The 26,910-nt window shown below is 41.7% G+C and overlaps 1 protein-coding gene across 4 annotated transcripts in view; it reads left to right on the top strand.

Moving 5' to 3' along the window:
* The window catches only part of INPP5A (inositol polyphosphate-5-phosphatase A), a 427,143-nt gene that overhangs the window by 123,451 nt on the left and 276,782 nt on the right, over nucleotides 1-26,910 (top strand). For all 4 annotated transcript variants that reach the window (XM_075072715.1, XM_032799699.2, XM_032799700.2 and 1 more), the window contains exons 3-4: nucleotides 17,582-17,682; nucleotides 23,245-23,332. In XM_075072715.1, the coding sequence (XP_074928816.1) occupies nucleotides 17,582-17,682; nucleotides 23,245-23,332 (189 nt within the window). The remainder of the gene's footprint in view (nucleotides 1-17,581; nucleotides 17,683-23,244; nucleotides 23,333-26,910) is intronic.

The raw sequence follows: 26,910 nt of genomic DNA, 5'->3' as shown, positions 1-26,910 counted from the left end.
TTTGGGGGTTGGGCCAAATATAAGTAACTCCTTTTTTTCTTATTGCTTGTTCTGACTATATGTTAGTGTGTGGTACGGTAACTCTTCACTTAATGTTGTAGTTATGTTACTGAAAAATGCAACTTCAAGTGAAATGATGTTAAACTAATCCAATTTTCCCATAAGTTTTAATGTAAATGTGGGGGTTTAGGTTCCAAGGAAATGTTTTTGGGGCAATCAAAAGATCCTATATACTGTACAATATTGTACTGTATGGTGGTGGGGAGGTGCCCCAGCTTACCCCTGGGGCTCAGGGCTGGGGGTGCAGGGTCTGGGGGGGAGTTAGGATGTGGGAGGGTGCTCAGGGTGAGATGCGGGGTCTGGGAAGGAGTTAGGGTGCGGAAGAGCGGGAGGAGGCTCAAGGCTGGGGCAGGCATGAGGTGCAGAGCACTTACCTGGGGCAGCTCCTGTTTGGTATAGGAGTGTGCAGGTGGCTCTGCGCAGCGCTGCACCACCCCAATGGCTGTGATTCTGGGAGCTCCCCCTCTACCTCCTGCAGGCAGGGCCATCCAGAACTTAGGGGCTGCAGGGCCCTGGGCTAAGGGGGCTCTGGGGCCCTGGCCTCCACCTCTAAAGCCCCTTTCAGAATCAGGAGGAACAGGGGCAGTCGCACAGCCAGCGGCTGGAAAGAAGTGGCGCTTTCCCCTTCAAAGCACTGGCTGTGCGGCTGCCGCTGCTCTTCCTCAGTCCTCCGGCTCATGCTCGCAGGGACGCGTTTTGAAAGGGGCTGTCAAAGTTAGACTCAGGACTCACAGTTTGTCAGACTACTCTGTTTTATTAGCACAGCGCTCTGCTAATACATCCGGTTAATGTGAGTAGTCATGCAAGGCCTAAACAGTCTTATTTATACAGATAAAAGAGCAGGAATTAGACAAAGGGACAAAGAAAACAAAAAACAGTAAAAATCACCTGGGGCACAGCATGCATATCCCACTTCCTTACTGTTATCAATCTAAGGCTAATACTTCACCAATTGCCCTTAAACGGTGCAATTGTTCTATGTTAATGTCTGTATTCCTGACACCTGGATTGCAACATTCCAACAATTTTGCTTAAAGGTACAGACAACATTTCTTTAATCCTTTCTATTCTTACAATATAATTCATTCTACTTTCACAGGGCTTTAGAGCTGCAGGCCAGGGCCCCGGAGCCCTGCAGTCCCTAAAGTCCTTGCATTCCGGGTGGCCCTGCCTGCCGGCAATGGGCAGCTTCCCCGCTTGCTTGCTTGTTCCCTCCCTCCCAGAAAGTCCTAAGCGCCACAAACAGATGTTTGGTGGCGGGAGAAGCGCTGGGAGGAATGGAGAAAGGGAGGAGGCAGAGAAGAGGAACTTGTGCAGTGCTCCTTTGTAAAGTCAAACAACATTATAAGGGAGCATTGCAGAACTTTAAATGAGCATGTTCCCTAATGGAGCAGCGATGTAACTTAGAAACAACTTTAAGTGGGAGGGTGTTAAGTGGGGAGTTACTGTACATAGATTACTTTTAAATTTTGAAAACAATCAGAATACATTTTAGTTTTTAACATTGCCTATTGCCTAACTTGTGAAGATGGACGGTATATCAGGCAATGAATTACACAGTCTGTTCCCCAGAAATAAGCCATTACAGTATATTGAACAACAAAATGATTGCCAGAATTCCTTATTATATTTGCAGTCCTTCACCTTACTTAGGAAGACTGGGAAAATAGCCTTGTCAAAGAAGTGACACACCCTCTTTTAGACTACTAATTTTTGTCAAAATATCAAGTGTGGAAATGCATATAAAAAAACTTCTGGGGCCAACTGAAATTGTAATGTGTTAAATGCTTTAAGACTATCTGTGAAAAATAGGTAATATGATTACATAAAATAAATTGTACACATTTTAAAATGTTAAAGGCTGCAATAAAACTAATTACTATTTTTTCTTACTAATTGAAAAAATCTCAGTCTTGAGGGACAACCGTATTGCGTATGTTACAGATCATAATACAATTAAAGGCCCATATTTGTGTGTTGTATAATACATATTTGAATATGTGTGTTGTGTACAATGAGATAATACATAATGTCAGAAAGAAGTACAAAAGTTTTGGGGATTTCCCAAATAACTTGCTTAGGGCACTAGACAGTTATTGGGAGATTCAGGTTCAAGTACCTGCCCTGCCAAAGACTCCCTGTGTGATGTCGTGCAAATCACTTAGCCTCTCTGTGCCTTAATTTCTCATCGGTAAAATGAGGATAAAAGATTTTTCAATCTGAGATGTTGTGAGAGTTAATACACTAATAATAATGACTTTCTCAGCTACTATGGTAAAAAAGAACATATAAGTGACACTTCTGTCTTTAACATGATATGCATATCACCACAATATACTTGTAGGTTGAAGTATACTCATTGTAACAAAAATTTTTTAGATGATGAATTTTGTCAATGATTACTTTCAACCATGTGCCATAGCAGGATGTTTGTGAGAAGGATGGAGGGACGTGAATTAAGAGTTTTTCACAAGGCCAAGAGTTACTGGGGTAGAATTTAAGATTGTTTAGAACATAAGAATGGCGATACTGGTCAGACCAAAGGTCCATCTAGCCCAGTATCCTGTCTTCCAACAGTGGCCAATGTCAGGTGCTTCAGAGGGATTGAACAGAGCAGGAAATCATCAAGTGATCCATCCCTTGTTGCCCATTCCCTGCTTCTGGCAAACAGAGAGTAGGGATACCATTCTGCTTGCTTTGAAATTTGGTCCCATTTGTGCAGCAGAGTACACGGGATCCTGCATGGAAGGTAACCGGCTACTAGACTAATGGACAGGGAATAAGGCTAAGATTTTTGTCATGTTTATATGTAGTAAATGTCATAGACAGGTCATGAGTAATGAACAAGAATTGATGGAAGCCTGAGCTCCATGATGCCCAGGCTGGCAGCCCTACTGCCTAGGGCTCACAGCCTGAGCCCTGGGGATCACCCTGTCATCCGAGAGAGGGACTGACAGCCCAAGTCCTGCCAAACACCCGGCGGATGGGGAGAAGAGGGAGCTGATAGCCTGAGCCCTGACACCCATTGTAGGGGGCTGACAGCTGAGGCCCTGAGGTTGCATAGGTCACAAAAAATCACAGAATCTGTGACAGACTTGTTGCCTTAACTGAGAACACAGTTATATGAAAGGGTAAAGGAGAAAGCTTGTTTACAAAAGTAAATAAAGTGAAGGGAAAACCTACTTTCTGGCTGTTTTCTAGCTGGAAGAAGTTGGGAAAACAGGAAAAAGGTATGAAAAATGGATTTTCCCCACTTTCTCACACTTTTTCCTCCCTTAATCCTCCATTTTCAAGCTGGGGGAAGAGGTGGCAGGAGGTTGTTTTAGTTTTTGTTTTGTTTGAGAAAAAGTAGTGTGGGAGTCAAATACCAAAACTGAAGGGGAAAACTAAAATTATTTGGTTACCAAAAACTGAAACAAAACACACTTGAAAATGAAATATTTTGACAATGCTGAAATTTTCCAGTCAAAATTTGTGAAAATTGACATACTCTTACAGAAAATTTTACAACTTTTTATGCAGAGAATTTGGATCAGCGTTAATCATTTATAAAAAGATTTTTGTGATAGAACGTTATGCTCAACTATGCCTATTTCAGAAACTGGGGTCCTGATTCTGATCTCATTTACACCAGCTTTACTCCATTAAATTTCCATTGACTTCAGTGAAGATACTCCTGGTGTGTACCAGTCTGAGTTCATAATAGGTCTTCGAGATGTCTTTTGCCAAGATAATAAGCTATTACCAGTACAGGTACAGGGATTATTGAGCCATATATATTGTTAAATGGCCTTTAGCCTTAACTTCTTTGAATTTTAAACCCTGAAATGTTCATTATTCATTATAATTAAGAAATTGTTCATTTATTGTACTGAAAAACTAATAAAAGGTAATGAAGGAGAGTCAATGTGCTCCTAGCTGAGATTTATACCTTGGAAGAAATTTTAGTAAATAATACTTTTTTTGCCAACTCTCTTCTGTATTATACACTCATACTGTACTGTTCACTCCATTAAAAGATGTAAAATATTTTAAGTATTAAGCTTCATATTTGCTATCATTTTAATCCCTCGAAGATCAGATTATGAACTGGAAGAATGTTTCCCATGCCTAAGTGTGGTGAATGTCAGACAGCAAATGCTACTACTCAGTACGTTATAGAGTGAACAACATTTCATTAACGTGGTGATCGATTCCAGAGATTGCTCTTTTACTCATTCTTCCTGCATGTGAGGGTTTACATTTCAAACATGATGCAGGTGTTTGGAATGCATTTAAAACAGCTTATCTTAACTTGTATTTTACTAGCTTATTAGTGCGTATTAGCTAGATAGTTAGAGAGACTATAATGAAGAAAACATTTATATCAATTAAAATTTTTAAAATGGCATTTTTTACTGTTTACTATTAATTTAGCAATAATCAGTTGCTAAATATTTTTCTTTTCATTGGTAAGACTTACATGTGTTTGCTTTACAAGATAAAGTAGTTGCAATTGTTTTCTAATTATGGTAATTTCATACAGCTATCTGAAGGCATAAGATCAGTATCTCAGTCAGCAGTGATGACCGGAGTCGCCTGGATCCCTTTTCGATCGGGTGTTCCAGTCCAAAACCAGACACCTGGCAACCTGATGTACTTGCACTGGTGAGGCTTCAGCTGGAATGCTGTGACCAGTTCTGGGCCCACATTTTAGGAGAGATGTGGACAAACAGGAGAGAATCCAAAGGACAGCCACAAAAATGATGGAAGAATAAGAAACCCTGACCTGTGAAGAAATGTTGGGGAAAAAACTGGGCGTGTTTAGTCTTAAGAAAAGAAGAGTGAAAGGGGAATGTGATGTCTTCAAATATGGTTAAAGGCTGTTATAAAAGAGGACTGTGATCAATTGCTCACAATGTCCACTGAAGGGGGAAGTAGTAATGGACTTAATCTGATGGTAGCTAAGCTCTGGAATAGGCTTCCAAGGGAGGCTGTGGAATCCTCATCACTGGAAGTTTTTAAGAACTGGTTGGACAAACACCTGTCAGGGATTGTCTAGGTTCATGAGGTCGCTTCCAGCTGGACATTTCTGTGCTTCTATAAAAAGTTGGATCTGGGTTCAGATTCTGAACCTGCCCTTTACAAAGTTCACATGTCTTTTTGCCTGGGGTTTTCTTTAGGCCCATCTCTACTTCAGAATCTCATTACGATTGAGAGAGAACCGACTGATCTATAGCATTCATTAACACAATCTTTTAATGAATGATTGTTACACAGCTAACTCACAATTTGTAGTCTGAATGCAGTGTAGTGAGGTCTGAATAAAACATCATGTATGGGAGGGAACATTTGTTATTCCCTTTATGTGTTACCCTCCTTTCCTGAGTTAATTCTAATTTAGATTGGAACTAATTTTATTTTATTTTATTTTATGTTCCTCTGGTGGCCTATTAATAACATGCAGTACTAGTGTATGTAGACTGTTGTATTTTAAAACTCCTAGCCCTACTTAGTTTTGTGCCTTAAGCATTGCTGAGCCCACTGGCTCTGCTAATATCTGCTCTGTTCTGCTCTTACTGGTGGTTTGATTGATATTGTCTGTTCCTTGAATGGGTTGACTACCTTCAGCACTTAGATGAACGATGGATGGATCTTGACCTGCTGCTCATGGCTTGAGGGCAGATTAAAATACTGTCATTAATGATATCACTTGGAAGTGACATACTGTCTATTGCTGATAAAAAATCTGCTTGTTGATTAACTCATTAGTATCTGGCTTCAGGGTGGTAATTGTGTTAGTCTGTTTCAGCAGAAGCAATGAGGAGTCCTTGTGGCACCTTAGAGACTAGCAAATTTTTTGGGCATAAGCTTTCGTGGGCTAGAACCAAAACTTACGGCCAAATAAATTTGTTGGTCTCCAAGGTGCCATAAGGACTCCTCGTTGTTTTTTTTTATTAGCATCTGACTAGCACTTTTCTGTAATGAATTCTTTTAGAAGAGATGTTAATGCCACTGTCATAAACATACAGCTAAGGGTAGCATAAAATCTCTCCTTTACCTGTAAGGGGTTAAGAAGCTCAAATAACCTGGTTGGCACCTGACCAAAAGGACGAATAAGGAAAGAAGATACTTTCAAATTGGAGGAGGGGGTAAGGTTTTGTTTGGGCTCTTTCTTTTGTTTTCTCTGGTTAGAGAGAGAGAGACCAAGGAGGTAACCCACCTCCTATTGAAATGATACATCTAAGATTACAGAAATTGTAAGTAATAGCAAGGAAATGCGTTAATTATCTTTTATTTTAGCTCGTGAATTTTACCTATGCTAAGAGGGAGGTTTATTCCTGTTTTTGTAACTTTGAAGTTGAGCCTAGAGGGGAATCCTCTGTGTTTTTAAATCTTTTTATTACCCTGTAAAATTACCTTCCATCCTGATTTTACAGAGGTGCTTCTTTTACTTTTTTCTTTATTATAAAGTTTGTTCTTTTAAGAACCTGATTGGTTTTTGGTATCGGAGGGGTAGCCATGTTAGTCTGGATCTGTAAAAAGCAACAAAGAGTCCTGTGGCACCATATAGACTAACAGACGTATTGGAGCATAAGCTTTCATGGGTGAATACCCACTTCATCAGATGCATGAACAAAAGCTTATGCTCCAATACGTCTGTTAGTATATAAGGTGTCACAGGACTCTTTGTTGATTGGTTTTTAGTGCCCTAAAAATCCAGGGGTTTGATCTGTGCTCACTTTGTTAACCATCCTCAAACCTCCCCAGGAAAGGGGGTGAAGGGGCTTGGGGGATATTTTTGGGGGGATAGGGCTTCAAGTGGCCCCTCCCTGAATGTTTGTTTAAATCACTTGGTGGTGGTAGCAATATTGTCCAACGACAAGGAAAGGATTTGTGTCTTGGGGAAGTTTTTAACCTACGCTGATAGAAATAAGCTTAGAGGGTCCTTCATGTGGGTCCGCACATCTGTACCCCACAGTTCAGAATGGGGAGGGAACCCTGGCAGCAACCTTTCCCAGAATGACTGACTTGTTCAGCTGTAGAGCTGATTCACTGCCCTACATTTTGTGTAGGAATTCCATTCATGCTATTGAGTTATATTGGTGTAGTGGAAAGCAGTATACTGAAAGTTGGTTGGGATTTCAATTTCTCTTTTGTCTATGGACAAGCTAGTGTATTTTAAATTCAGTTTAAATTTAGGGCATCACCTCTGATCCAGATTTATAGCAAGGAAACTTAGTTGTCACAATCAGAAATAAAGGCTTTTGTTTTCTGCCCTCAGATCAAGTGTTTCTCTTCATAGATATGTATTTTTCCTTAGTACTCTGGTAAAGTAAAAAAACAGATTTTAAGACTTACAATACAATAAAGCTAGTCAAGGTTTATTTACATATTTGGAAGTGTAACTGCAACTGTTTATTTTCAGTCCCTTGTGAAATCTGGTTTGTAGGATTTCAGCAACAGGAGTAAGTGTGAAAAAAAGAAAACCTGCATATTATGTGATCCTTCTTCATAGTGATTTGTTGAAATTAGACATTTTAATAGTAACCTTATCCATCCCCTGGACATTTCTACTCCCCATAACTACCTGTATGGGACAAGAGCCTCCCTTTCTTCTAAGAGAGTGGGCTATGAAAACTGCCAAGTCTCACTGTGAATCGGCAGCATTAGAGCAGCAGGGAGCATGGAGTCCCAGGTGGAGAGCCCCCAGCTCCCTGGTGCCCAGGATGCAGAGAGGACTATTCATTTATTCACTCTGGCTTTTAGTAAGAGAGTACGCTCTATGAAGCCAAGTCATTCTCTTGCTCTGTGTTTATACAACACCTAACAAAATGGTCTCAGCACTTACTGGGATCTTTGGTTGCTACTGAAATAGAAATGATAAATAATGTGTATTCAGAATTCTAAATATGCTATGTAATCAGTCTGTGTGCACAAGAACATGTAAAGTAACTTTATATTTTGACTGTTTTTCTAAAAAAAACTTTCTCTGTGGTTTTCTTAGATTTGTCCATCAATTGATTTAAAATTATTACACAAAAGACAGACCATAAATGCAGGTTGTGCAGACAGATTTTAACATGTACCCAAAACACCAGGTCCAGAGTGCTCTGTATCAGAAAAACCTTTTATTGTTCAATAGACAATGTTTTAGTAGCACTCGATATATTCAGTTTGAACAAAGGCCATAAAGACAAAAAATATAAGCCATGTTATTTGGGAGTGTTTATCTAAAACAAGTAAATTTCCAGGTGCTGCATATTTGACTTGGTGCAGGAACTTTATTGCTTTATCTAATTCAAAGATTAATGAAGCATTGCATTTTCCCTGCTATTTTTAAAAATGTAGTGTATTAAACAGCATACCTAATATACAAAATAATGAAGCACAGCAATATTAAATCTGACTACTTTTTATTTAGGCTAACTAACTATGACTGTTAAGAATAGCAGAATTATTTTTGCTCTGGACTAGGGTTGCCAGGCATCTGGTTTTTGATTGGAACGCCCAGTTGAAAAGGGACCATGGCAGCTCTAGTCAGCACCACTGACCTGGCCATTAGAAGTCTGGTTGGTGGTGCAGCGGGGCGAAGGCAGGCTCCCTACCTGCACTGGCTCTCTGCAGCTTCCCGGAAGTGGCCGGCATGTCTGGCCCTAGGCGCAGGGGCCATCAGGGAAGCTCTGTGTGCTGCCCTTGCCCCCAGCTCTGGCTGCACAGCTCCCATTGGCCGGGAACTGCAGCCAATGGGAGCTGTGAGGGCAGTACCTGCTGCCTGTGCCCCCACCAGGGGCCAGACATACTGTCTGCTTCTGGGAGCAGCACAGAGCCAGAGCAGGTAGGAAGCGTGTCTGAGCCCCACTCCACTGCCAACTGGGAGCTGCCTGAGTTAAGCGCCACCCAGCTGGAGCCTATACTCCAAACTGCCTGCCTCAGGTCAGAACCCCCTTCCTCACTTTAACTCCCTCTCAGATCCTGTATTCCCATCCGCACCCCAACCCCCTGCCCCAGGTTGGAACTCTCTACCCCAGCACTGAGCCCCCTCCTGCATCCAAACTCCTTCTTAGAGCCTGCACCCCAAACCCTTGCCCAGCCCGGAGCCCGCACACCCTCAGGCACTCCAACACCCTGCCCTAGTCCAGTGAAAGTGAGTGAGGGTGGGAGAGAGCGAATGATTGAGGGTGGGGGCTGGAGTGAGTGGGGGCAGGGCGGGGCAAGGTGTTCGGATTTGTGTAACTAGAAACTTGCCAACCCTACTCCAGAAATTTTTTTTATAAACTGTTTCTGGGCTGGGATTTTAATTGTCAATACTCTGGTTATCCAAATGTGGGAGTTATCACTAAATTTGAGAAAGATCAAACAGACAGTGGGTTTTGTAGAATAAACCACTTACAGAGACATCAGGTTGGAGGGTGAGTATCCTTAAAAGCCCAAAGCCATGTCCAGGAATATAATTTTACATCAAATTCATGATAATGGCTAATTTAAGACTCGTATATCTTTTTTAAGACTAAATTTAACTTAGTGCTGAATGCTAACTTAATTGCAATTTGTAGTGTGATTGCCGGCAAAAAGAGCTGCAGGGAAGAACACACATAATTGTAATGTAGGCAGAGGACATTTATAGTCAGAAGCTTAGCATTTTTTGTTTGTCATGTGCTGTGTAATTTTATTTCTAAACATAGTGCGATTTTAAAAACATGCGATGAGGTGCATGCACTCTACCCTTCTGACAGTTTTGCCTAAGTAAATCATGTAAGTTTTTAGACATATGTCTGCTGCAAAATTATTGTAGTTCGTTTGCAGAAATTATGTTTCCATGATCCCTTTGTGCCCTTTGCTCCCTGAAATCTGGAAAGAGTGGGGCACCTCTTCTACATAGGAAACAAGTAGGAACAACCTCTTCCAGACTGAGAGCTTCCCCTACCCAAAATCAGTTTGCATGGCAAGACCAAAATCTTCCTTTTAATCTTACCTCTCTTTATCTTTCAATATGATTTATCACTTACCACTTGCAATGGAGTAAATTAGGAGCAACTTTGCTGAAGTCAGTGAGATTAAACTGGTGTAAAAACAGAATCAGGCCATAAAACCCATTTTTTTTGTGGGATTTTAAAAAGCATTTAGGTGCCTAAGTCCTATTGACTTGCAATGGGACGTGGCACATTGGAAAATGCTACCCTTTATCTATAGATTGTAGCAGTATACTTCTTTCTATCACATACTTGAATTCCACTCGATAATTACTTATTTTTCACATTTGTATAGTACTATCCTGTACAAACGTGTTTTTAACATGTGATTTAAAGTATAGAAACCATTTAAAGAAAAACATGCTACATCAGTGCAATGTCCTACATACAGCTTAGTATGGGAGTGCTTGACTATTTACAAGAAATTCTTCTCAGGATCATTGCAGATTCAACCAGATCACTTTCAAGGTGACTATGCTGATGAGAGAGACAGACTGGTGATGTTTACATTTTAGTCATAAGTTATAGTATAGTGCTTTAAAACCAAGGCCGTTTTTTAACAGTCTTTTCTCCATGTCATTGCTATGTGAATTAATGAAATAACTTGGAAGGAAAGCATAGTTATACTAGTGAGATACTATTCTCCTTTAAAGAATCAGGTTTCCATTCACTTAGGATAGTGGTCCCTGAACATTTTACCTCATGCTCCCCTTTACCCCTGTCCACACCTTCCCTCCCTGTGGAGCTGCAGCTATGGGCAGGACCATGTCTCCAGTATGGGGGGATGCAGGCGGGGTAAGGGGGCTGGGGGTGGCAGTGAAGCCTCAGCTGCCAGCCAGTGCCCTGGGCATGGGGTCAGCAGCTGGAGCCCTGAGTCCTGGGTGTGGGCCAGCAGCTGGAGTCGAGTCCATGAGTGGAGCTGGGTGGAGCTCCCTCTCTACCCCCCCCCCCCGTGGGCCCCAGCTGCGCCCCCCCAAACGTTCCTCCATGTCCCCCTTAGGGGGGACCTTTTACTTAGTAACTGACCTAGAATAGTATATTTGCTGCTCAAAAGATCAATTCTACTTATAAGTTTTTAGATGCAGGAACGGAGTGATAGATAATTGAAATCTGAGGCACTAATCTAAAGCAGTTGGTATTCTGTTACTGGAATTTAACTATTACTGTCTTTGGCTCCTGTATTCCCCACCTTGTGAAAGCATATGTGGTTAACAAATGAACACCCAAAAATCTGTAGTTCTGCTCTAAGTGTGGAGTTTGCACATTTTCTCCCTTGGGACTGGCAGACTGGGTAGGCAGGGGTGGGTATTACAGAAGGACAGAAAGTGGGCAGAGTTTGGGGGCTATTACAGCCCCCAGAATTTAAACTTCAGGCAACTGAAAAGACAAGTTTTGTGAGTAGAGAAGATGCTCCTCTAATTCGCCATTTGTTTTTGGACTTTTTAGTAGGTAGAATAATGCACAAAATGATTAATGGACAAGGCAGTAGACTGGAGAAGAAATTGTGGTTAAGTGAAGGGAGGGGCTCTGAAATTTTGTTCTCACACATGCCAAATAAATGTACTGGCCCAGGTCTTAGAAATATAGGACTGGAAGGAACCTTGATAGGTCATCTAGTCCAGTCCCCTGCACTCAAGGCAGGACTAAGTATTATCTAGACCATCCCTGAGAGGTGTTTGTCTAACTTGTTCTGTCATACCTGCATCCAAATCTATACGTGGAGGCTTGGTGGAAAGAGGGTCAGCTGTGGCCACATTGCAGTGTCCTCTCTACCCCATACCCTGCAGAGGGTCCTTCATGGTCCAGGGATGCAGATTTGGCAACTTGAGGGAAGGAGTGGGTATGACGGGAGTGGGGCTGAGGAGGACACACAGTTCCTCTTCTTTCTAGCCATATAGATGCCCTCAAAAAGAAATTACGATCTGAGACTGTAGTGTCTCTTCCATCATACCAGAGGCCAGAGCTGATATGAAAGTTCATAGCCACTGCATGGACGGCCCTCTGGCCTCTCACAGATAACTGGGAAGCTATCAAATTTAGCAGCAAGCCAAATTCTACCTTCTTTGATGTAACAATAGAGGGAGGAGCTCTGTGAGGGTATCTTTGCAGAGATTTCCCTTTTATTCCCTTCTTCCAAATTATGCCCCTGGGCAGGGTGATCTGGACCATATTAGAACCCTGTAGTTTTGTATATTTTAACTTTACTAAAATATTTTTAGTCAAAACAGGTTAAAATATTAAATTAAAAATGTTGGTTTAACTTTTACTAGTTAGGTAGTTATAAAACAATTGATTTCATTGCCTGCTTTTGCAGGAACTGCAGTATCATCTTACAAATGTGATAGAAATATGTTTTCTGTTCAATGTCATTGTTGGTACTGTGTGTTGTGCTAAACACAGTGTTACTTGCACAGTGTAGCTGACAAAAATGACTCAGCTAATAGTGTAGCCTTAACCATTCAGTTCACAATTCCCAATCTTACAGTTCACAAATCTTAATCATTTTGCACCCTGCTGGACAAGGAGGTCAAACTTCTGGTTACCAATTTAAAGCAATGCAGTTTTGTCAAGATTACAGATCACCACTAAGTTGCTAAACCACTGGTTATTTCTGATAGCTAATCTGTATTTATCAGGAAATTCCAGTAATATATAGTGAAAAGAATGGGTGCTGAAAATAAAAAAGACATGTTTTGAAGTCTCCATGCTTCTAGATAACTTGTGAATACTACCGAGTTCCTTTATTCCAGATTAGTATATGTGGTACTTAGGGCTGGAGAATTAGAACAGAAGAATGACCATACCGGGTCAGACCAAAGGTCCATCTAGCCCAATATCCTCTCCTCCAACAATGGCCAATGCCAGGTACCCCAGAGGGAATGAACAGAACAGGTAATCACCAAGTGGTCCATTCCCTGTCACCCATTCCCAGCTTCTGGCAGAGGCTAGAGACACCATCCTTGCCCATCCTGGCTAATAGCCAATGATGGACCTATCCTCCATGAATTAATTTTGAACCCTCCACATCTTGGAGCGCTTGGGTAGGAGGAGCAGAAAAGAATGAGCAGAACCACAGTAAGGTTATTTGCTGTGCCTCTGCCAACTTCTGCAGTTGTCAGACACACCTTATGACGAAAGTGGTGTAAGATTGAGCCATGTTAGGAGGCATATCTGTCCTCTGACTATTTCCCAGAGGGAGATACTCAGCTGTTGTGATTAGCCATGTCATCATCAGGTCTGAAGCCTGAAGGAGCTTTTGTGTGTTACACATTGCTGAAGTTCTTCACAAGAGTTTTTTATAGGATAGTAAATTCTGAATCTGGATGAACTGACAGTTATTAGTCTTTCTCAGCAAAAATACTTTGTTTAATATGTTTTCCAAAGCCTTTAGTCTTTCAGTATTGGCTAATAACCTAGTATTGGCTAATAACCTTGCATTTCTAGAGTTGGATATATTTTTTTAAAACTAATAGAACATAGAAAACCTCAAACCAACAATAAGCATATATTTTGTTAATTTTCTCTTTGCAATTCAGTACTGTGAGCACTTGTTCATTCTTGAATTTTTTTATTTCAACTCCTTTGCTCCTATATTTTTCTTCAGCTTGGTTGACAGATAGAAACTCCTATGGATATCTAGATAAAATCATCCAATTTCTCCCAGTTTTGCCAAATCCATGCATTCAAAAATCAAAACTCAGGCCCCAAATTGCAATGAGATCGGCTTAATCATGACATTTTAAAAATAAATGATAGGATTTTAAAAAATTATTATGTGTCTTCTGGTTTTTGAGCCTTCTGAGAGAGCAGTGTGATCATTCAGGTTCAAAGTTCAATCTTAAACTTGTCGTCAAAAATGCAGATTTCCATGTCTGCGGTATGCACTTTTCTTAATTTTTAAATGAATGCTTACAATCTGCAGTCCTAACTGGTACTCACTGAGGAATGTGAGCAGTTATATTGGTCAATTAGAAGGTGCTCATGTTCTATAGTGATTGGGGCCATATAAGCACCTAACTAGACAGACATATATTGAAAATAGCTGCTGTGCTGCAGCTAGATGGATGAGAAGATGCATATGCATGTAAGTCTGCATTGTCTGGGGACAACTGCTACAAAATCATATTTTTTGGAAAGTAAATACTAACTTTTTGATATTTAAAGTCAGTACAATAGAACCTCAGAGCTATGAACACCTCTGAAATGGAGGTTATTCGTAACTCTGAAATATTTGTAACTCTGAACAAAACGTTATGGTGGTTCTTTCAAAAGTTTACAGTTGAACATTGATTTAATACAGCTTTGAAACTTTACAATGTAGAAGAAAAATACTGCTTTTAACCACCTTAATTTAAATGAAACAAGCACAGAAACAGATTCCTTACCTTGCAAAGTCTTTTTTTAACTTTCCCTTTTTTTCAGCAGTTTACGGCTTTGTCTACACTTACAGTTTTGCAGCGCTGGCAGTTACAGCTGTGGTCGTACAGCTGTGTACGGCCAGCGCTGCAGTGTGTCCACACTGACAGCGACCAGCGCTGCAGTGTGTCCACACTTGCACCAGTTGCAGCGCTGTTGTGAGTGGTGCATTTGGGGCAGCTATCCCACAGGCACCTCGTCCCATTTGTCGCTATGGGTTGTGGGAAGGGGACGGAAGGGTGCGGGTCATTCCGCTTCCTGTTCAAGGACCCGTGCTGCCAGGGTATCGACCCCACGCCTAAGAGGGCCCCGCACCTTAGGCACCTGTTTAATTTTTTTTTTAACTTACCCCGTCCCCAGCTGCGGTCTGCTCCATGGTCCCGCTCCTTGAGTGAAGCGCCGGCAGGAGCGCAGCGTGGCCCGCTCTCCCCGCTAGAGCTCCAGCCGGGCTGCGGGGCTTGCGGCGCTCCGGCGGGGCTCCAGCCATGAGAGTGGGGCGGCGGAGCTTTGTCGTGCTCTGGCCAGCAGAGGCGAGTCGCGAGCTTCGCCGCTCTGACCGGGGCTCCAGCCGGAGAGAGCGGAAGTCGCGGAGCTTGCAGCGTCTGACCGGTGGCTGCAGCCGGGAGAGCGGAGTCGCGGACCTTGCCGCGCTCTGGCTGGAGTGCGACAAGGCCGGCGGCTCTGGCCGGAGCGCGGCAAGCCCGCTTCCCGTCTGGAGCTCCGCCGGAGCACGGCAAGCCCCGCTCTCCTGTCTGGAGCTCCGGCCAGAGCGCGGCAAGCCCCGCGACCCCGGCTGGAGCTCTGGGCCCTTTAAATAGCCCCCCTGAGCCCTGGGCAGTGAGGGGGGATTTAAAAGTCCTGGGGCTCCAGCTGCCTCTGCCACCCCGGTCCTTCAAATAGCCGCCGGAGCCCCGCTCCCTCTTGCATTCCCCAGCGCTCCCGTGGCTATTAAAGGTCCCCGGAGTAAGGGGTTTGGGGGCTACTTAAAGGGCTGGGGTTCCAGCTGCCTCTGCTGCACCCCATGACCTGCCCCACACCAGTTCGGCCCCCCGCCTGCAGCCAGCTCTTCACCCCGTGCCCACAGCCACCTCTGCCAAACACCCTGTCCTGTCTCCAGCCAACCCCTGCCACACACCCCTGCAGCCCTGCCCAAAGCCAGCCAGCCCCCACACACTGCTGCCCGCACCAGCTCTGCCACACTCTGCCCAGCCCGCACCCCCTGCCCTGTTTCCAGTCAACCCCTGCTGCACCCCACTGCCTGAAGCCAGCCCGCCCCACACCCCTTGTCTCCAACCAGCCCCACATCCCTTGCCCTGCTGCAGCCAGACCTACCTCCAGTCAGCCCCTGCCCTGCCTTCAGCCAGCCCCATGTCACTCGCTGCCCTGCAGTTTCCAGGCATTAACCCTGCAGGGAGCAGCTGGAACCAACACATGTGCACACCCCAGGGAGTGGCGGGACCCACACATGTGAAACAGCAGTCATTAATAACCAATCAACAGCATATATGATGCAATGTATATAATTTTATTATTCATATGTTATGGAAAGTAAAATAATACATGAAAGAAATGAGAGGCTTTTTTTTTTCCACTTTTTTTTAAGTCATCCCTGCCGATCTTGTTCTCTTGTAGTCAATTCCTTTCTTTTGGCAGCCTTCTCCTTTATCTTGGCAGCCTGTTCCTTTTTCATGGTTTCCTTATCCTTCCAGTCTTTTGCAACTTTTTATTTCTGTGGAATACAGATTCATAACTGCTTTCACCATCTCTTCTTAGTCTTCCTTGGTTTTTTCTTAAGCTTTGCAGTCTTTCAGAAGTCTGCACTGGATGAGCAGTATTCAAGGTCACTTTAAAAAAACAGAGAGAATAAACTGTTAATACACAGCCTGCATTGTTTTTAAGATTTTTGTAGCATCATTTACACATTCTGAGCATAGCACAGAGAGGCCACAGCTGCAGATAGAGATGGCGAGTTTCCCACACACGGCTCAAGTGGAAGGGGGGCTGCCACGTGGCTCACCTGGGAAGGGTGGGGGTGAGGGTTGCTTCACTGTGGAAGCCATGGGTTTCTGTGACTTGTGGAAAGCAAAGAGAGCTACAGGGAAATAACACTGAACCCTACAACCCACATCTGCCACAGCAGCTACTCTCAGAGCCATCGTGCACACGCAGCTCACCTGGGAAGGGGGGGGTTGCTTCGCTCTGGAAGCCATGGGTTTCTGTGGCTGTGGAAAGCAAAGAGCAGCTACACGGAAATCAATGGGCTATTCCACATCTAGCATGCTTGCAGGCACCATAGCCCCCTGCTCCCAAAACATTTGCATCCTCTTATAATAAAAGCTTCTTACCGAACAGGCTCCTCTGCTGGTTCCTCACTACCAAGTCCCAGCAGCTGCGACTGGCTAGCTTCTTCCTGGCTGGAAAATAGCTCCTGCCTGCATGACTCCTGGGAGTCTCCAAACACCTCAGTAGCCTCCCTCTCGGGTTCCTCTACAACCTCCCTCTCCTCTCCAGGCTCTGAGCCCAGGGCAGTGGAGTGCGAAGTGATGACCAGAGAGGCTGAAAAGGAATGCTGGGATAAGTCCTAATACCCTGGAGGCCAATAAAAACGCTGGTGAGTGTCCACACCTGATGACCGCGCTGCATCACCAGCGCTGGTCTCGCTACACCGGAAGCAGACCCAGGTGTACAGCTTAGCGCTGCAAACAGGGAGTTGCAGCGCTGGCTGAGCTTTTAAGTGTAGACACCTGCTAAGTTGCAGCGCTGTAACTCCCTCGCCAGCGCTGCAACTTGCAAGTGTAGCCAAGCCCTACGTTTCATCCAGTACTATACACTATTCACTTTTCTTTTGTCTTTGCTGTCTGATTGCATATTTCCTGTTTCAAATGAGGTCTGTGGGTAATCAGTCAGTTAGTAACTCTGAGGTTTTACTGTATCTTGTATTTTGAAGCTATTAAAGATATACATTTACAACGATCATTTCCAATATTTTGATAATGATTCTGCCAGTTGTTTGCCTTTGTACTCAACAGGTATTACCTGAAAGAAATCCTATTAACTAAACATTACATATTTAGTCTTACTTCATATGTGCCATATTTCAACCTGTGGATATAACTTTGCTAATATATGTAACTTATGTTCATTTATTTCAGATTGTACATACACACAAGCCACACTTTATGGCTTTACATTGTCAAGAGTTTGGTGGAAAGAACTATGAAGCTTCCATGTCTCATGTGGACAAGTTTGTTAAGTAAGTAACTGGAAAGGTGCATTTCTATCCTAGTATATGATTTATGCTTGGAAGTATAACAAATATTAATGGATAACATCTTATCCCGTAAGATATTGAGTGCCCGTAACTCCCATTGACTTAATTTCACAGAACTGGGTCAATAGTCTTGTGAAGCTACACTAATTTGTTGTAATACAGCTATGAGTCTGTAGGGAAGTCTGGCACAAATTTAAGGTTTCATTTTAAGTTAAGAGTCTCTGTACTCCTTACTGCATACTTAGATGTGGCATGTTGTTGTGTTTTTTTGTTGTTGTTTTTTTTTTCAGAAGCACAATACTACTTTTTTTTTTTGAGGTATGTGCTGATAACCTCTATGTATCTGAGAATAAAATCTGGACCTTGGATCATTTGTTTTCATGCAGCAATTTCATGTTTGCTAATATACTTTTGCTTCTCACCTAGCCTGTACAGAATTAAATATCATTTTTGTTATTGGTTTTGTTGTAGTTTTTTGTTTTAGTAACTAGAGTCTGGCTCTTCATTTTGTGGTTGTTGCTTCTATAAGAGGAATAGTGAAAAGTAGTTGCAGTTTGCTGAAGGCCAATTACCTCTGTTGAAAGTAATTGGCCTTTAACATGAGGCATGGTCTGCACTTAAAAGTTAGGTCAACACAGCTAAATGGATGAAGGTGTGAAAAATTCACACTGCTGACCAGTGTAGCTAGGCTGACCTGACCCCCATCACATAGGCAGCTACATCAACAGAAGAATGTTTATGTTGATGTGGCTACCACTGTTTGGGTAGATGACGTAGCTACATTGACAGGAAGACATTTTCTATTGGTGTAGGCTGTGTCTACACTATGGGGTTATGCTAGCACAGCTACGGCAATGTAGTGTGTAGTATAAATATACCCTTAGATAAATAGATACTGTTACCTCAGTATTAACAGAATTACCTGGATGTACTATAAGGGGAATACTTCAGGACTATTTCAAATGGTAAGATAAGTGTAACAGAGTGGTCTGCCCTTTTAAGGACCAGAGGCTTGGGGCCAGCCAGTTCTGTTCATTAATTAGATACAGCTGAGGGGAGAACAGGTGTTCCCTATGAAGAGCTGGGCTGTCATTAAGGTGAAGGAAGCAGGAACAGCAGGGAGGACCCTGGGAGAGGCTGACAAGAGTCCGCTGAGGGAGAGGATGCCTTGGGAACCTGCTGAGGTAAATGATCCTCAAGGGAGAAAACCCTGGGAGGCAGTGCTTGGCTGAAAGAGCAAGGAAGAAAGTTTCCAGAAGCCGGGAAATAGGGACAAAGAGCTTGCAGAAGGGGTGCCCAGAGGAGGGACCAAATTGTTTAGTACGGACATAGTGAGACCATTGTTGAAGCTGATCATGGAAAAGGAGCCTTGGTAGTGGCAGAAGATCCTCTGTTTGACTTCTAGTCTGATGGACATTGTCGGGTTTGGACTCTGGGAATGTTTTCTTTGAACTTGGAGGCCTTGTATGTGTTTTAATACATGAACCTGGAAAAGGGTGTTACTGAAATAGGGAGTTTGAAGTCCTTATCAAGAACCCAAGGAAGAATATTGCAATGCTGACTCTTGCAACCAGGAAGTACTAAAAGACAGGCTGTCATGTGACCGTACAGTTATTTAGTTATCTTCAGTCATTGGCAAGCTCTAATAATTAAACAATTTTATCTTTTGAGAAACTTTTCAAAATGCTAACTGCTGATGTATTTTCTTATGCTGCTACTTCCTAGTTGAAATCCAAACTCCTTGTGATAAAAGGTTGAGTCACAGTGGGAGGCATGGAAACCTGATATTAAGGAAATAGAAGGTGAGATAGAGGAAGTGTAAAGGAAGAAAAATTTAAGCACAAATAATTATTTGAAAAAAATAGTATAAGTACTACAGGTTGAAAAGTTAAGATATATTCAGTCTGAGAAATTAGTGAACAGGAGATGCCATTTTGTTCTTTTATACTGAATTCAACAATCTAATATGTTAGGAAGAAACATTAATCATAACAGGTATTAGCTCCAAAATACAGACCTAGACTGAGATAATATCTCAAGCTAATAAACCATGCTAACCTCTTAACCGTCATCATTTGCTGTTGTTACATTTCCTGTATAATTTTCCCTGTTAATTAGATAATATACCAGGGGTCGGCAACCTTTCAGAAGTAGTGTGCCGAGTCTTCATTTATTCACTCTAATTTAAGGTTTCGTGTGCCACTAAAAGATTTTAATATTTTTAGAAGGTTTCTTTCTATAAGTCTATAATATATAACTAAACTATCATTGTATGTAAAGTAAAAAAGGTTTTTAAAATGTTTAAGAAGCTTCATTTAAAATTAAATTAAAAAGTAGAGCCCCCTGGAATGGTGGCCAGAACCCAGGCAGTGTGAGTGCCACTGAAAATCAGCTCGCGTGCCACAGGTTGCCTACCCCTGTAATATATTATGAAAGGCAGTATGACTATATTGATATTTTAAAATACAGGACTGGAAGTCAAGTAACTGAGTCTACACTCCAAACTCAAAAATAAATATAAAGAATTTTAAGTCAGCGCTTTTTCTGGGCTAAATGATTGTAGGAACGTACCAGTATTGATGCAAGTGCCATCTGAGGGGATTAAAGACAACATAACCAAAGTTACACTAGTAATAAGTTTATTTTTATCCGCTGACATTTAATTTTGTATTTAATGATGTAGTGCACCAGAAGATGAGATGAACTGACAAAAGAATTTCACAAGCCTTAAACTTTGGATGCACTGAGTCAAGTATGAGGAGTACAGTACTACTGTCCTTTGGATAAACTTTTAATTCTATAAATGTATAGAATTCACATACTTGAGATCTTGCATATTTGAGTAATTTAACTGAGTAGCTTTATTTGCAATTTTGATTTTTCTGTTTTGATAGCTAACGCAGTTTTGAATGGTGACTTTTCAACATGATGAAACAGTTATTTTTATTAAAGGGAAGAGGTGCAACATCTAATTTAATGTTGAAATATTTGTCATTTAAATAAAGACAATAAATGCCACTGTTAATGAAATGTAGCCATAATGAGTTCTTTTCAGAAAGAAAATTTATGTTCTGAAACCTCCTTGTTCTCAAATATTTGATTTGCTAATAAACCTTAATTGACATAACTTCAATATTTACCATCAGTAATATCAACATAAGATTTTCAGTTAATCCTCCACCACCTTCAGTACTTTGAAATAATTTGAGGGTCCTATTCCATGGAAAGTAGTCAAACAGTGCCCTCTGCTGATTTTGTTAATCAGTAGTTGATTTAGTGAACCTTTTTATTTTAAGTAAAAATAAGATAGCCCTTAAGTTGTTCTTTTATTTATAAAACTGAATTTATTTGCTGCATATTTTGGTGTAGTGGTTCTATTGTTCTTGCTTTTTTATAGTGGGGCCAATTTGATGTTTCAGTGGATTTGAAATAAAAAAAATAATTTGGAATATGTCAAGTATCAAGGGGTAGCCATGTGAGTCTGTATCCACAAAACCAACAAGGAGTCTGGTAGCACCTTAAAGACTCCTTTGTGTCTTAAAGTCTTTAAGGTGCCGCCAAACTCCTTGTTATAATTCGGAATGAGCAACCTTTGTATTGTAAATCATCAAAATGCAAAACTGTTACTAAGTATTTCCAGGGCTGAGCATTTTCTTCACTCCATCCCCTGCAAAAAATACTTTAATCTTAGGCCAAAGTAGATCCCATGCATCATTATGGGTTGAAGAATAGAGATCCCATTCTAGGCTGTGGGACAAGATTTAAAAAAAAAACAAGACGGAGGGAGAGATCTTCTGGCCCTATCTTAATCTCAGTCATGCTTCAGTAGCATGTGTCGTCCTGATTGTCAAGAAGGGCAAGGGGCTATCCACTCCATCACTGTTTGTATGTGTGATTCCCTCCTTCTGACTACTGTCTGGGGTAAGCAGGAGCGGGGGGGTAAGGTTGATTGTTGAATCACATGGCTCTTGCTTGCTGACACAATGCTTCTGGGCTCAGGCCCTTTGAAATTTGTCCTAGGCTGGCTGTCATTTAGTCAGTCAAAAGAACGTTCCCTGACATAGCTTCCAAAAGTCATCTCCTGGAAAGCAGGTAGATGGGCAAAGTTATGCATGCCACTGCTAATAAATAAGGTTACGATTTTGTCACAGTTATTTTTAGTAAAAGTCATGGACAGGTCACAGGCAATAAACAAGAATTCACAGAAGCCTGGTCCCCATTGCTGGGGGCTGACAGCCCGAGCCCTGCCACCCTGGGCATGCGGCTAACAGTCCAAGCCCTGAAGTCACAGAGGTCGTGAAAAATCACAGAATTCTGACCTCCATGACAGACTCATAGCCTTCCTAATAAATAGGGAGAGTAGCTTCTTCAGCTGGGGTGCTCTCATGGGACAGCAATTGCAAAGACTCATTTACTGGATCCAAGTTCCTCCAACTACTAAAAAGAGGCAGCTTCTTAAAACTTTCATTTTTTTTGTTATTCTCAAGCACTCCTGCCTTAAAAACCTCATGCTGGAGCACCTTAACAGCACCACTTTCAGGGCTGCCAGGTTTTGTTCAACTCTGTGTGACATTTTTAGACAGAGAGCAAAGAACTGAGAAGGTGTGTGTGTGTGTGTGTGTGTGTGGGCAGGGGGGATAAAACCTATTTCCTTTGTACCTTAGACACAAAGGAGTTTGGCCAGGCAGGGACAGAAGGGATTGTTGAGTGGGAATTGAACTCTGTTGAAAATCCGCCCAATAGTGTAGCTATCTGTCTGCCAAGTCAGCCAATATCAAAACTGTTTGGCACATCTTCACTTCTCTTTGGGTTTCCCAAGCCTACAGAGCAGCCTGCCAGTGATGTTAGAGCAGCCAGCCTTTGAAGCCAGTCATTCTACAATCAGGTGAGCTGGCCAGCAAGATTTACAGACTGTCTTCCAGAGACTGGGAATCTGGAGCTCAGACTTTAAAGCCTGCTGGGCTGGTTCACCCAATTTTTAAGAAACTTTGATATCTTGAAAGTTTTGTGGTTTTTCTCAAGACCTTCAAATAATATAGATGACACTTTGCAATACCATAGTTCTTCAATAGCCTATGTGGAATATATTGGTTGATCTCAGTCCAGTCCTTAGTAGTCAGGTGGCCATATTACAAAACCGTCAGTTGTCAGAAACTAGCTCCCTTGTTGACAGTCTCAGCAGAAAATCCAAAGACTGAATGGATGTGCAGGCTGAAACACCCTCTCTTATTGGTGCTCCCTTCGTGTTAGAGTTAAGGAGTATTGGCAAAGCAGTCTGAGGAAGATTGAACGGTAGCTGTTTGCACTGTAACTGTTTTGTGGGTAGACAGAGAACTTCAGTCTCCAGGGCTGTCAGTGTGACATATATCATCTACACTTACTTTCACTTAAAATGTCTTTTAAAAATGAGAAATAATATGAACTAGGTCCACGCTTTCTTTGATGGGTGTTAGGGACATGTTCAAATATAGTGGATGAGAGTGAAGAGATACAACAGATTTGCATATCCCTTCATACTGACAGTCTTTCATTTATGTCTTCCAGAGAATTGTTATCAAGTGATGCAATGAAAGACTATAACAGAGCCCGGGTTTACCTGGATGAGAACTACAAGTCACAGGAACATTTTACGGTAAATTTCCGTCTTCCATGAGATTAGTTTAATACTCAATTCACTTATGTTTGATCTTGAAACTGTTTTATCCTGACTGATATAAGGATTGGCTTTAGCATCCTCTGTGATGATGGGGATTACTTCTTTTCTAAATGTACTGTATGGTGGTAGGAGATGTTCAAATTGATTGTTTAGAAGAACTGTATCTGTTAAAATGTTAGTAGAATGTCAGAGTTCATGAAAAGCGAGTTTCTGCATTTTTTTGTGCTGGTTATTGGTAGATCATTATACCTCCATTCAAGGAAATGTCACCAGGCTACATTTTGGGATGGTGCCAGACTTGCAGCTTGATTAACTGAAAAGAGATTGGCAAACATTGGAAACTTGTTATGGATCTTGAGTTTGATTCATGTGACTGTGAAGGGAAGAATCAGTGTACAAACAAACTTACACTGATATGTGGGTAACATTTATGTAAATATGAAAATGAAACATGGGCATAGGAAAATTCACCTTTTTATCTATAGCGGAAGAGACCATTTAGTGACAGCCTGAATTTATACAATAAACAAACCACAGCTACCATTTTATTGCATGCCCTCCCAGTACAGCAGTACTCCCAGTAGACTATTCGGCCCCACCGTACCTTCTTCCCTGCCTGACTGGATCCCTCCCTTCACACAAGTAGCCTGTTTTCATCCATCGTTGCCCATCCTATATTGACATTTTTTTTTTCTACATTGTTTCTCCAGGGTCCAGTCAAGGCAATCCTCCTCTTTCTTCTCAGGGCCACTAGCATTAATCCAAAATGTGTTCTTAAAGCAGATTTTGTACTGACAGGTTTTGCTTTCCTTTGCTGATGCTGCTGGTGCTTTATGCTTCTCTGTCAGCCCACTCTCCTTTGTACTCCTCAAAGCAGTCTGATAGTATATTCAATGAGCTTATGTAGTCAAGTGACTTAAGTGCTGACACACACAACTGTCCAGCTATATAGCTTGTTCTTCTCCAAATCTTCATATTGTCAGTCAGACAGAGGACTTGTGATGTGACCTGCAGCATTGTAGAGTTGTTTTAGCATCATTGGTTCATCTGCTCTGGTTACCCTGGCTTCCCCACTTGACTCTTCTGCTGCCAAACGTGGCTGGCCCATTTGACCATAGCAGTAAACTATGAGGCATCTTCATGTCTTCTCCCATTCTTCTGTGAGGATAATTCTAGTGTCCTAGCATAATCCAAATGGCTGTCAACAAGTTAGCACTATACAATATCAATAAAGCACAGGTTAAATGTATTCAGATCTGGCTAAATGACAGATCTGAAAAAGTAGTTATCAAGTGGGAATTTCTAGAAGAGTGTTTTTTTAAAGGTCTCTTCTGGCCTGGCACTATTTAGTACTTTTATCAGTGATTAGGAAGTAACTATAAAATCGCTGCTGATAAATATTTGTGGATCACACAAAAACTGGTGGAATGACAAAATATAAGGACAGGGCAGTCATACAGAGCAATATGGATCTCCTGGTAAGCTGATCTCATTCAAACAAATTGTGCAATTATACATCTGGGAACAAAGAGTGCAGGCCATACCTATATAATGGGGGGAGGGAGAATGTGTTCTTGAAAGCGGTGACTCTGAAGGACTTAGAACATGAACATGAGCAATGCCATGGCAAATAGGGCTCCTGTGATCCTTGGATATAAATAAATGGGAAAGTAGTAGGGCTACAGCAGTTGTGGTGTCCACATTTTTAAAAGGATGTTGAAAAAAATCTGAGACAGTGCAGAGAAGAGCCACAAAAATGAGTTGAGCGCTGGAAACAATGTGTCACAGTGAGAGATGTTAGGAGCTCAGTCTGTTTAGTTTATCAAAAAGATCAAGAGATTACTTGATTATTTCCTTCAGTGAGGGTTATTAACTATCAAAATAACTACACCACTACCTTGATATAACACCACCCGATATAACACGAATTTGGATATAACACAGTAAAGCAATGCTCCGGGGGAGCAGGGCTGCACACAAGTTCAATATAACATGGTTTCACCTATAACGTGCTAAGATTTTTTGGCTCCCAAGGACAGCGTTATATCGAGGTAGAGGTGTACCAAGGGGCAGTTGTGAATTTTCCATCTCCTGAAGTCTTGATCAAGTGGATGCTTTTCTGGATGATATTGTTTATTCAAACACAAGTTATTGGGCTTAATGATGGAGTAGCTGAATGAAATTCTGTGGCCTGTGTAACGCAGGATGTGAGACTAGATGATCATTATGGTCCTTTCTGGCCTTAAAATCTGATTTCTTGAATAAACTTTAATTTATAGTGGTGGCTTAAGGGCTCTTAGGAACTTAATTCGCATGTGGAACTGGTCATAGTGGAGTGTTGCTTTGCCATGCTCCCTTTCCGCCTTTTTCCCTCTCCCTGCTCTCTTCATGCCTTCTCAATCCCCTTTGTGCCAGGAGCTAAGATATGACTCAAGAGGCAGCATAGGGGGTGGAGTCATATCTCTGCCAGCTTTACTTACACAGGAATTTCCCAGTGCAAATATCCAGCAACTTTAAGTTCAGTTTGCATCACTTAAGTGTAAATGGCAGAAAGTGACTTGGTGGATAGGAGAAATCCATCTAAAATTCATAGTGGAAAAATTCTGAAGTGCAACCCAATGTAAATATGATGTGGATTTTATATGGATATGACCTGTGCTTGTGGTGTTAGTTTTAGGCAAAGGATTAGGGAAGAATTTGTGTGATTACTTTTCATTGTATGTAGTCTTGAGACTGAACCAAGTAACAAAAAACAAAAGTCCCCTTACTATTCCCTGTCCCCACTACACAACAACCTAAAAACCCAGAAAAGTGTGTGTGTGTGTGTGTGTGTGTGTGTGTGAGAGAGAGAGAGAGAGAGAGAGAGTGATTCACCTTCATCGTAGGCTTTTTTTATCTTGTCACTTGTTATAGGCACTTACTGGCACTTTGTATCAAGGAATCTTGTACATAATTTCAAAGACTACTATCACAAATTTAAGATACATTTTTAATAATCATGATTTTAACTAATAAGAGTCTTGAGTCCTGAGCTTTTAGTCTTTGAATTCACGCACTGTCTGCACTAGATAGATTTTCAAAGGGAATTTTAACTACTAAGTCGTGACCATTTAGGGTAAAGTTTTATTCTTATCTTCAGTGTGGCTTGGTACTTTCAGGATGTTATCCATCTCCCCAGTTCCTCATTAGTTTTGTTTCTGATTGCAAAGGTCTTTAACTTGGGTGGTTTTTTTCCATTCCTTCTAAGGCATGGAGTTGGCAACAAACGTAATCCCTAATAATTGTGCGTGTGTGTATAAATATACTTATATTATATATCTCTATATAGTGAGAGAGAGAGAGAGAACTTTTTTAAAAAAGTAAAAGTTCATCATATATGTTGTTGTGACAATTCTATTTTCTTTAGAACTACAAAAGCCCAAGTATTCACAATGTTGCTAACTTATACCTCTGTTATTCTAATATCCCCTTTCCTTCAGTTTTGACAGTGTAGCCTCTATGGGACTTTCCTTGGCTTGGTTTTTGCAGAGCTAATTCTGATTTTGCTGCCCACA

This window comes from Chelonoidis abingdonii, chromosome 15, assembly GCF_003597395.2.
Source record: "Chelonoidis abingdonii isolate Lonesome George chromosome 15, CheloAbing_2.0, whole genome shotgun sequence".
In the NCBI taxonomy this organism is placed as follows: domain Eukaryota; kingdom Metazoa; phylum Chordata; order Testudines; family Testudinidae; genus Chelonoidis; species Chelonoidis abingdonii.
The sequence above is the reverse complement of the archived record's forward strand: the minus strand, read 5'-3'. Positions and strand labels throughout refer to the sequence as shown.